Below are 12801 nucleotides of genomic sequence, written 5' to 3'. Positions count from 1 at the left end.
GACACAATGTCCCAGAATTCAAGTTAAAACTACCCTAGACAGTTCCATTGACGCCAACTTATGCCTCTTAGAAAACTGCCGTCGTCTGAGGTGCTGTTACTACAATGGTCTGAGCACTTCACTGCAACGACAGCCCATCCGTTCAGCATCAGAGCTGCTCACTCCTGGTAAGGGACATGGCAACCTGGAGAGGCTGGAAATACAGATCACACGGCAGGGATACAGCTTTGGAAAGTGAGGGGAGACCAGAGCACACAAAATATACCCATCACATCCAGGACCCAGGAGCAGCAGTGCTAACTGCTATGTCACTGTGCCACCCAGTGTAGCAACAAGACCTATATTACAATTTCTGGAATGAAGTTAAGCAGTCACTAAACTACAGTCCAGAAGGTGGCAGCAGAAAGACTTATTTGGCCTACAGAAGCAGTACTAAAGGAAATAATTAGATTGTCTGCCAATCCCACTGTCTACCCAAGTGAAACAGCATTGTTTTACTAAGCATTGTGCATCTTTCAAACATATTCCAGATCATGTAAAATGCCAAAAATTCATGTAAATTGTGAAGAGAGAGAAAGGCTAAAAATACATCAAGGATGGCAAGTTTTTCAAGATTACATGGCATACTACAGTAATGCACCAACCCTGCGGAAATCTCTGCTGGAGACCTGAAGCTTCTCATCCGTACTTAAAAGCAATTAAAAAATTTCTTTAGGCTATTACTTCCCAACTTTTAATATGGACATGTTTTTTGTGTCAGGTTTTCTACCAACAGTATGTTGATTTGTTGCCTAAACTATAATGTGCTCAGGTCTTGACACAAATGGTACTATATAAAACCAAGGCACTGTATTAAAACATTGCTGGACAGAAAAACATATACATATTTTATACACACTTTCAGGCATCTTAAATGACAAAAGCCTAAGCCATTTACCATCCTGACACACATTTCAATTGCACTCAGGGTTACGATTTTTAGCAGGCACCCTTCATCTGGGTGACACATTTAGTAAATGCAAATTTTCTATAAGTCTCACCCACAGCCTTAACATTGTCCATTTATATAAAGTTTAGGTGTATATTCAGAAATTGAAGTTTCCTCACCTAACAAATTTCCAGGACCCAAGAGCAGGCAAGTAGCACCAAACACTATTGATGTACATTAAAATAATTATATCAAATTTCACTAAGAAATATATTAATTTTGCCAAAATTTAATAATGAACAGAACTAATAAAAAGTATTCTTGTTTGAATGAAATGCATGGCCATCTTCAGTCTCAGTTTTTTGGTAAACAGTTTTTGATATTCATCAGCTATAGATCAGCTTTGTGCATTTTTTCCATCCTTGACTAAGGAGGCCAGCAAACTAGGACACAAATGGGTACAATTAATAAAACAAATAATTTTAATACAGGGCAGTTCACGGATGTTTTCACAAAACCGCTGGACGTTTCTGGAAATACTGCATACACCTTACAATACTGATTTCTGGGTGTTTAAAGTCCCACCGATTAAATATGGGTAACAGCTTTATTTGTACACTGCAATATTATTCACAATTTGATATCAATAAAAAAAGATCAAGAAACAAATCAACATTTTGTTTCATTAAGAATCTTATCATGGCAGCCTTTTAAAAGAAAATGTTATACACTGAGCTCTGCAGCACTCTGGATAAGCCCCCCCCGTTAAAGAGTACAACAGTGAAGGAGAGTACTGTTCTTCTCGTTTCATTACAAACAGTGCCTACAAGCATATGTTGGATTTTTACATTAAGGTTAATGCAAGCTGGAAGCAGCAAGTCTTGATAACAGGAAAAAAAAACCGGTGTTCATGTGACAGAGTGGGATGTTTTCCAGGTTGCTTCCCACGTTCCTTCACAAATTCAAGTACTCCAGTGCGTGCACAAAGTTTCACTTCCCTTTACTGCAGTTTGCCTTTCCATGATTCTGTAACTCTTGGGTATGATAATGCTCTTTCAAACATTATATTGTTTTCAGCTTGCCATTCATGAGTCTGGGCATGCGCGCAAGCAATGGATTTGACACGATAACAGATTTTAAGTATCCAGAATTTCCTGAGAAAGATGCCGTTATCTACAGTATCTCACAATGTACAATGAGAAGGCATTTTAGAATACTAGCTCAAAATATAACATTGTTTCCAGCAAACAATTTGCATCAACCTCATCTCTCTGTGAAGAACCCAGTGCCTTTCCACCTACATTTGAGTTTCTAGCATTCTATTTTCAATACAAAATGGAAAAACCTTAATCCGTGGTTAAACAAGCATGATTAAAGACTGATGGGACAGCTACACAACTCTAACATCACAATTTTCAAGAGCAAATTAAAAATAATTCCACTTAACACAAGGCTTTAGAACAACTTTCTAATTCATGAAGGGTGACTGAACCAACCAACTAGCTTGCTACAACTGGACAAACTTGCAGGGAATCAAACAGTTTATGCTACAGGTCTAAAAAAAAAGCAATCTTCTTAAATAAGCACCTTTTCTATGAACTGTTGAAACAGCACTGTTGCGTGCATTCATCATATTCTTTCCTTCTTTTACGCAGTAACTAGTTTATTCAGGGCAAAAGAACTTGCTGACATTTCAACGGACTTTGGGGGAAATTTACAAACAAGTGAGCAACCAAACCCTTATATGCATTCGGAAACAAGCTGCTGAACACCCTGTAGTGGCTTAAAACCTTGAAATACCGACATTTTAAATATCAGTTTGACTGCCTCTCGGAAGGTAAAATTCTCAGTATGGGTTTGAACACACAAAAAAAAATCATGCTAAGCTAGTCTATCCAAGTGAAAAATCATCCACTGCATTGTTATGCCTTAATATAAAGCATTTTCAGAAGTCATCTTTATACATACCTCTGTTTTCAGTTTTCAGTACTGGAGTAGGTAAGGAGAATGTTGGTAGTTTCAATAAAACAGCAGCTCCATTTGCAGCAAAGGATTTGTTTGGCTGGCGGCCAGGTTGTTGAGTAAAAGCATTAGAAGGAATAGCGCTTGGGGCAGCAGCTGCTGGGTGAACCACTGTTTTGCTGGTATTCTGTACTGGAGCAGCACTACTGTGAGTCTCTACTCTGGTCACTCGGTAGTCTCTGTCACTGTGTCTGCTTGTCAGGGGCAAAATACTCTGAGGGTGCGCATTACTGGCCTCACTGGAATGCTTCTCTTCCACTTTAGTTCACATTCACAGTGACGTTGCATTGAAAATAAAGGGGAAACATTACCATTAGGACGGTATTTAACCGGCGAAGGCCTAGCAAAAGTAACATGCCATCTACTGCTGACTTATTTTTCCCTATTAAAATGCACGTCTTACATGGTGCTACTGTTGTACTGGATGCTTCAGATGTCTACTATTTTAGACATAATGGACAGAAATCTCAACACACTGACAAGAGATGTGCAAAGCCTACCTGTAATCAATAACAGTAGCATCCACTAATTAGCAAGGCTACTTTTACAGATGCCAATTCCAATAATTCAGCTACTCGGAAAACAAATCACATCTACAAACAATGTTTTCCCACTTGTACAGTAACTGCTCAGCGTCACACACCAGTTCACCAGTTAACACTCGATACTTACTTGCAGTGGAAAACCCACTCGTAGCTGTAGCCTGCATTGCCTCCCGTCTGTAATCCCTGTCTTTTGGGAAACTGTTAACGACTGCCATCTTACTGGCTTCCTTTTGTCTCTGCTCTCTGAAACATCAAGACAGAAGCAGATACGGCATCAATTTAATACTCCAAAATCAAATGTATGGCATAAAAATACATATAGAAAAGTGACATACCTCTCCAACCACTCTTTGGGTTTCTCCCACTGTGAAACCTCTGTTCTGCAGTTGTAATAGTATTTCTTCCCAGAAGAGCTAATGTGTTCAGACCAATCGTCTGCAGGTTCATAAGGCTGTAAAAATAAAGCACTTGGTTACAGACGACTAAACAAAAAGAGGAACAATTGGGGATAAAAGAAGCTTGAAGCTGGTACACTCAGTATGCTTTGAACCGGGGTAACACTTTTATGAAGTTTGGGGGAAAAAAAAGAGATTTGAATCATTTACATGTACTTATACAAACAACCACAGAGAAAAGTCATGCTCTAAAATCAAAAGGGAATTAGGTGACAGCTGAAGATACACCTTGACAAAAAGGAGCATTATATCAATGTTAAAGACAGTACAGACAAAAGCTTCCTAAACATAAAAAGGAACCTTTAATTTTAAAATGGAAAAGGTACAGAACAACAGCTATCCTACTGCTGCTAAGGGCTCATTTACATATACTAAGATGAATAAACTGAAGAATAACCTTATTACCAATTCACCACCCGTAAATCAGCATTAAAAGATATTATATTGTAAACTATTTTACAGTTTGCTCCCTGAAGACAAGTTCTCTCAAAAGTACACAAATTTGAAGGATTTTGCAATACTTTTATGTTAATCTCCAATTAAAATACTGTTCTCAAAGGGTAAAACAATGTTTCAAATCTTTCAGCAACTGTTAAGTTTGAGTTGACAATATAATTTGTGAAAGACATTTATAGAATATTTAAAAATGTTATGTCAATTATAAACACTGTACAGACATTCTCACCGTTTTATCAGCTCCAACACAGTTCACAGAACAAACATGTGCAGATCTCCAGCTATGCTACAGGGAGCTCTGTAACCATAAACGATGCACACCGGTCACAAATGGCAAATACAGGCCAAATCGTCTCCATACATGTGTGCTCATATACCATAACAGTGGACTACCTACCAAAAAATCTTTGGATTTAACCTGTAATTTTAGAATACCGCTCCATATACCTTCCTAAAAAATAGCAGACAGGTTCTGTTTATTAAGGGTCACTTGAACTGACAACTGAAAATAACCGGTTTCCTATGTTAAGACAAACGGAGAACATCAATTCTGTAACAATTCTGGATGTTTTTCACAAAAAACCCCGAATGATTAATTTAACAGCTTAACTATTTCCCCCCAAAAAATACAAATGCTTAAAAGGCTGTTCTTGATACTTATTGAAGAACACAATGAAAAGCCGTCATTTTCAAAAACCTCAAACTGAACCACCTTTACAACATTCTAGAAATCACCAATTTTTTGGAAGGCTTGAGATGCTCGAGTACTTTTCACTGCACAATTCACACTGTATAATTTCTGTACACTGCACAGAATTCACCGCATAAGACCTTTGTCAGTTTATTCAAATGTATTAGCCAGTCTACCAACCTGCTCTAAAACTTAAACTTAAAGAATTGCATAGCTGTGTTCTAATAAGGCAATAATGGAATTTTGGCCATCTGTTTCAATTACCACGACTTTATTCAGTTGACATTTTTACCCAAAGCAACTTATACTTCCTCCCATCTTGTACTGGAGCCATCTGAGTGAAGCACCTTGGTCAAGGGTATGACAGGAATCCCCCACCCACCCCCCAGCCTTGAATCTGAGCCCACTGTTTTCCACACTGTGGCCCCACACCACGGACAACCTCTTACAGGCTACAGGCTTTATTGAATTTAGAACCTCAGCACGCAAGTGAAATTCAATCACTTCAAGATGTCGGTAGAGCACTTCATAAAGGCTAAAGGCTGAAGGGGCTGCTGTTTCATGTGGCATTTTCACATCATCACCATGCCTTCAATCAAAAAACATTCAACAGAAATCCGCTGTCTCTCTGCTCAGTTAGAATCTTGCAGAAACAAGCTCACATTCATATACAAGTACAACGAGAGAAATGAAGACCAAGACAGGTTACCCGTTGACTCGTATTAATCTTTAAAGGCCTGGAGCACGTCTGCAGGAATCTTCAAACCTGTTCATAATTTGCTTAATTCACAGATTGAACGTTTTACTCAGATTCCTGTTAAACTCTATTAGGAGTAGATCCTATAAACAAGGAGAAAATCAAACACTTGTTTTCTCAAAAAGTATGTAAATCAATTACATTATTAATGAAATATTTTAATTTTGGTGATATTTATAAGGCTTGGGATAAAACAATGCTGCCAATCTACAATCTGCTTCTTACACAAAAGAAAGCAAAAGGTATGAAACAGCCACTTTCATAAAACTTCGCATTTCTGTTAGAATGCAGAAGAGGAGTGGTTCCTCAGAGCAGTGTTACTCAATCACCAGCCCAGGGACGGCAGGTGTGTGCAAGATTGAATTCAAGAAATTCAGGAGAAAGTGGCTCACGTTTATTAAATTGAAAAAAGTTGTCAGTTTCACAAAATGTAATTCACTGCTCAAGTAAATGGACATGCTACCCAGTTAGCTTCCTTCTAGAGTGTTAAGTGCAGAAAAATAATCTATCCCCAATCCTCTGCACACATTTTGTACAACTTGCCATAATTATTTGCCTCTCATACAAGAAGTGGCACGCTAACTGATCAATGACCTGCTTATCCATCCATCTGACCAGTTAAGGTCAAGTTTGATTAAAGATGTTTCCCCGCTGTTAGTTCCATCTTGGTAGATAACATAGCTTCACTATTACAGAAAGCACCACAGACATTTAAATACTAAGTACCAAACATTATTAATTTGCTGAAGTTAAAATTAGGACATTGCTAAATGTATTTATCCAGTTATTTCATAGCTACAGATTGTGTAACATGCCACACATTTAATAATAAGTGTGTTTCAGGTATGTGCGACTCAGCCTCATGTAGAATGCAGTGCGTGGTGGAATATACAGAATGTTAAAGAATGACGATACACATTTCTGCATGTAGTTTAGTCAGGTACATGTCAGAGAATTTCTACTTCGGTACAACGTGCACAGTCTATTTAAGGTGGTCGACTAATTTTAAACATTTCACTAGGAGTCAACAGATGAGAAAACTGTGCAAAAGCACTGACCACCTTACCTGTACTGAACACGGTGAGATTCAGATAGCTCCATTTGTGAAACCACAGCTTGCACACTTTCATTTAATGTATATTTACATGCAGGCCAGCCCAATTAAAAGGTTATGTAAACAAATGTAAAAAAAAAGGCAAATCATGACAATTCTGAAACACAGCCAACTGGTATCTGGCATCAGAAATGTTGAGAAGCTCTGCTTTAAACTGCCCAGTTAATTGTTTCATGTAGTTGGCGAACAGCTAATTGAATTCCATACTTTTCAACATCCAGGCTGCCTCAAGGCCTGATTTCCTCTAGTCTTGCAAGCTAAGCAGCAACAGGCTGGCTCCGCTGTTCAAGTGAAAGGGGACACTTGTTCCTATGGACTAGGAATTCCAAACCCAGCTAGTGTCTAGGCGACAGGGGTGTGGGAGGTTCCATGTTCTAGATGGATTGATCTCCTAATGTCTGGTAATCAAAGATGGCAAAAAAAAATGCCTTAATGAGCCGATAAGTCCACAGACTCCATTCAAAATCCTCAATGGCACTGAATAAAATCAGCTGTGAACCACAAACCAAAAGATGAGAGGAAACTTGGAAAAAACAAGAACAGGAGGCACTTTTTAACAGAAAATGTTTTATCATCTGAAATCTTATTTTGATTGCATGTACTACAAATGCCCAGTATCTATACCACCATATACCTTGCTACTTGTACAGTTATAAATTGTATTCTTTGACTGCACAGTTAACATTCTAAACAATGTGTTCAGTAACAAATGGATAAGTTGGTGTAATGTATTGTTAATGTGTACTGTAAAGATCATGCAAATTTCTCCACATAACTGCTTTATAATACATTTAAAAATAGCTCGCATAAAGAAGTGTTGGTAATTCTTACTTGTTATAGCAATTTATCACGCCAAACTAGTCTAACGTCACCAAAACGCAACAGGTCTACGTCCAGTTACAAGCACTTGCAATGAATGAGACTTACATTTTTAAAGGGAGTTTTTACCAATTTGCACCCATGAGTGTAAATTTCAGAACCAACTATGTGCATCTATTGAGGCATTTACTTCTAAAAGGAGGCGCACACCCAAGATCAATGAGTTGCTATCTAACAGAAGTTGATTAGAATGTTAAAGTAGGATGTATATTCTAAATTCCATTACATCATGCATCAAACTGTCAAGATATCAGCCCAAAACGTTATGCAAAACAGTTAATTTATCAATACATTTAACACGGGGTTCTATAGCATTTTTAAACTAGAAGTGTAGCCATTTCTCCATTCACCAGCAATATCACCAGTAATTTCATGTCGATTAGCATATGAAAAGTACAACTTTTGCAAACTCTAAACGCCACAGTCATGGCTAGCATCGACTAAGTGTAAAAATATAACCCGAGTATCAGTCTTCTATAGCAATAATAAATCTAGTGTACTGCAAGTACAAATTTGAGCTTTCAAATGAGAAAAGTACAGGCACGCATTGTAATGAGCAGTGATGCCCTGGGCTGCTAACTGGTATTTCACCTCTGCATAACTTAAGTGTAAGAACATGCTTTCCCCCCTGTAAGATTGCTCGGTTAGCCAATTGAAAACCAAAAGGCTCATTCAGCTCTTATTTTAAATAAAGCCAGGGTATTGGGTTCAACAAGGCAGGGCAGCCGCCCACAGTCTTATGCTATTTAAGCTATATTCTGTATTGGACTATGGATAATGAAAGTGTAGTGATTATATTTTATTATTCTAATAATTCAATAAGTCTTGTGCATGCTGAAAGCAATAGGTATTCTTGCACAGAATAAGAAAACAACACTTATAAAATGTACATATCAGCATCTAAAAAAGGACTGATACCCTTCTTATCTAATACCATTACCATTTAGCGAATACCATTGGCTGTCAGGTTTTGAGAATCAGTTCATGGCTGGGAAAACAATTACAGCCGGCCTATAGCACTAAAACACCGTTTATCATTACCCACTGGCACAAGAAAAATGTTGTGGCAAAACCAGGGTGCCACAATACAATAACAGCTAAGCAGGACGACTCAGGTATTCCTATTAGCAGGGAGATACATCAGCAATACACAGATGTGTACACATCGCAGTTTTACACGTTACATTTTCTTTACTATGTGAAACAGTGCCCTGGTTTACTGTGTGCAGGACAGCAAACAGCCCTCATCTCTCACTTCCGACAAGTACCAAAACATTTCCTACTACTACTCAAGAGACAACACGTCCGATTAAAATGACATCTTTCATTGTTAATATTGGAAACAGACCAAACAGATGGAACTAAGAAAGTTTAGGTTGCAACAAAGGTCTATAAATGACTGAATTGCCAAATTTTACATCAAAACAGGAAATCACATTTCAAATAAGAACGGATTAAGCCTCAAAGAGGCAGCACAACTTGGTTATATTACTAGATAATCCAATTTATGCACCAGTACAAAATATACCCCCTACCAGTAACAAGCAGTGTCAACACAGTACATAGAGAAGACTCAAAATAATTTTAAATAAATCCACTTTTCATCACAAATATGAAGGAAATAAAGTTACAATAGACACTTAATTGCACAGCCAGAGAACTGTGTGGTCATTTGGAAAACAGAATGCACATACAAAAGAATGCCAACTGACCATTCATCAAGAGAAGGCTGGTAATTTGTCTTTCCCAGTGTTTGGAAATACTTTTATGTATTCAGGTTTTGTCAACAAAACGTTAAAGCAAGTGCTACAAAGAATTTCCTGAATGTTTTCCATCTGTGATAAACACTGATGTCCAGTATGTAATGCTGAATATTACAAAATGTCATGCCATGTCAATATTTTATTAAACAAAAGCAAAACTATATAGCTCACAATCTCGACAAACACCACAAAAAACGTGAAAATTTAGGCACCTGTAGAAAACATTAAATATTTCCTGTTTGTGCATCAGACCTGCAATCCTGCAACATTAAAATTTACATGCCTTTTACGTAAAAGGGTTACCCTCACTTAACGTAGTGCGATTCTGATCATCACAAGTCTCAAATTGTGGTGAAATGATTTATCAGCAGTTTAAGAGCATCCTTAAAGTGTCGAGCAGCTACTTCCATGGTTTCCACATCTATTCATTGGCAATTAAAACAACCCTTCAACTACTCATCCACTAAACACCCCGTTTCCCAACCATTAACACGGGAGACTCCCGTTTAAACACAAACTCCCACTTGTTCAGGTTTGGCAAATTACACCTTCACTCCTTTCTATTTAATAGTAACAAGAATTCCTTACGCTTATAAAGCGCTTTAAAGGTAATGGGGACTCCCCTCCACCACCACCAATGTGCAGCCCCATCTGGATGATGCTCCGTCTGCTCACACACACCAGCTCTCAGTGGGGAAGAGAACAGAATGATGAAGCCAATTCAGAGATGGAGATTATTAGGAAGCCATAACTGGTAAAAGCCAATGGGAAATTTGGCCAGGACGCCGGAGTTACACCCCTACTCTTTTCGAGAAATGCCCTGGGATTTTTAATGACCACAGAGAGTCAGGACATCTGTTTTACATCTCATTCGAAAGATGGCGTCTTTTTACAGAATAGTGCCCCCGTCACTACATTGGGACATTAGGACCCACACAGACCACAGGGTGAGCGCCCCCCCCTGCTGGATCCACTAACACCTCAACCTTAGTTTTTGCCAGGAGGTATCCCATTCAGGTACTAACCAGGCTCACACCTACTTAGAGCTTCAGTAGATTGCCAGTTGTGAGTCGCAGGGTAATATGGCTGCTGGCAACATAAGTTCCAATGTCAACACAAGAGACTCACACATTCCTGATCTAATTATCACAGGGCACCCAAAACAAATACAATACACTGGATGGGGATTTGCATTCATCTAAAATGTGTGCATGACAACTGTGATCATGTCTGTTGCTAACTGAGTCCCTGCTCTTTTATCAATGTACCTTACATTTATCAGTCATGAATCCTGCGACATTGGGGGATATGAGACTACTTCTTGTTTGGAAGATCTCTGTTGTCACACTGGAATAAATTCCACTCAAGCACACTCTGTTTCTATACTCAAAATATATTTTCTACATCACACGTCTGCTGTATTAAATAATTACATATTTTTGTAGCTACAGGACTGCCGGCATCGTCAGAAGCTTCATATTTTGATAGGTTTGTTTAAGCCATAACACAAGCAGAAGACTCTGCTCTCGTTTCTCTCTTGATAGTGAGAGGAAGTCCTTTAAAATGTCATTTCTTGTGCGGGCCGACCTAAGCTGAGTTTCCGTTTCCACTGCAGCTGAGAGGGCTCTGAGCCAGCTTGGGGCTGCTTCTGGAGCTGGTCAAATGTTTGGATGCCTCAGGGATGTCTGCTTGCCTTTACACTGCTCTGGCAACCTCAAAGCACCCCGTCTGAATGCGGCTCATGTTTCACTGTCATTCCGAAGGAATCTGCCAGGCTGACTTTCTCAATGCTTTGGAGGATTTTGAATACTATTATCAGTACCCCTCTTATAATCTTCACTGACAGGCAGAAGCTGCTGAACCGTTTTAGTCTTGAATAGTGTGGGGCATTCCCTAAAGCACCTGAATATATCTGGAAGCCCTTCTCTGGAACAATTCAAGAGCATCAGCAACTTTTCTATAACATGGTGACCATGATGCATATTAATAACAATAACACAGATCAGCCTAGTGATCCATAGATGTATCTTGATCATATGATCACAAATACAAATTGCTTGGTTGGAAATGTACAGCACTACCTCAAGTTTATTAAAATCACCCCTAACTGCTTTAAAGGGGAACTGCAGTCCCAATTTCACTGACCAGTTATTAAATCCCGGTAACAAAATAAATGTATTGACGTTTAATAAAAATTTTACAAATTCTGAATTAAGCACAAATTTATGAACTTCGTGAAAGTACTGAAGTACATGTTGACGCAGCTTTTGTTCCCTTCCTGCTCACTAGTCACTGTAATGACTCATGGCATGTGATGCACAAGCAAAAAGAGGTTGTGCAGCTGACATTTCACCACAGAAATGTTCCAGTGCCATGTGCATGCAGTCACTACAGCTCAGAATCGAAAGCAATATCGGATTAAAAGAGGTATTCATAAGCCTGCTCATTTACAATGTCATGAGGGTTGCAACACGTCACCGGAAGTTTTGTCGCCTTGTTCTGAACCGCAGAACATGGCGCTGCACATACCTGGAAATGTAGTCTATTTTGGGATGTAAATAAGAGGTTCTACAAGTTACTGTGTGCATTTTACTGTTAGTGCAGTTTGAAATGCACTCACCGCCGATTCCTTCTAACCCCTCAATATGAAAACAGCATTGCAGTGGCCCTTTAAAAGGTGAAGAGCCTCTAGAAATGATCTAAATGAGATGTCGCTGTATGCTGGCTTCGTGGTTGACCACAACAGAGAATATTTAGAATATATTTTTTTACACCACACTTGCCAAGCCAACAGAATACAGTGGTCTTATAAAGTAGATGGTATTTCCTGTCCTATTAATTCCGGTCCACTGGAAAATAAACCCTTTCACACTTGCCTGACGTTCCGAGCTAGAGAAATGACAGCAGCCCTAGTGTAGACCATCATGTGACAGGAGTCAATGGTTTCATTTAGAGGTCTCGCCGCGGTCAGCTACGGGGTCCTGGGGTTGCACTCATCGCCATGGGAACACGGGAAACACGCTTCGGGGCAGTTCTGCATACAGGCTCATGTTATGCACTGAAGTTCTGCACAAATCCATCCTCCATTTCCAATTTAAGTACTAATGAGTTGATCAAACAAGGCACTGCATATAGAAAAAAAATAACGCATGCTGCCAACATTTACACAAACATTTCCTGCACATTTTTAA

The 12801-nt window shown here is 38.9% G+C and overlaps 1 protein-coding gene across 5 annotated transcripts in view; it reads right to left on the bottom strand.

Annotated features, from left to right (window-relative positions):
- Positions 1–12801, bottom strand: part of waca (WW domain containing adaptor with coiled-coil a) — a 56884-nt gene that overhangs the window by 15093 nt on the left and 28990 nt on the right. For 3 of the 5 annotated variants that reach the window (XM_088642825.1, XM_088642826.1, XM_088642824.1), the window contains exons 5-7: positions 3831–3946; positions 3623–3738; positions 2897–3208 (exon numbers count right to left, since the gene is read on the bottom strand). In XM_088642825.1, the coding sequence (XP_088498951.1) occupies positions 2897–3208; positions 3623–3738; positions 3831–3946 (544 nt within the window). The remainder of the gene's footprint in view (positions 1–2896; positions 3209–3622; positions 3739–3830; positions 3947–12801) is intronic. The other 2 variants (XM_088642828.1, XM_088642827.1) reach the window with 1 other exon arrangement.

This window comes from Lepisosteus platostomus, chromosome 8 (genome assembly GCF_059453375.1).
Source record: "Lepisosteus platostomus isolate fLepPlt1 chromosome 8, fLepPlt1.hap1, whole genome shotgun sequence".
NCBI classification, from domain to species: Eukaryota; Metazoa; Chordata; class Actinopteri; order Semionotiformes; family Lepisosteidae; genus Lepisosteus; species Lepisosteus platostomus.
The sequence above is the reverse complement of the archived record's forward strand: the minus strand, read 5'-3'. Positions and strand labels throughout refer to the sequence as shown.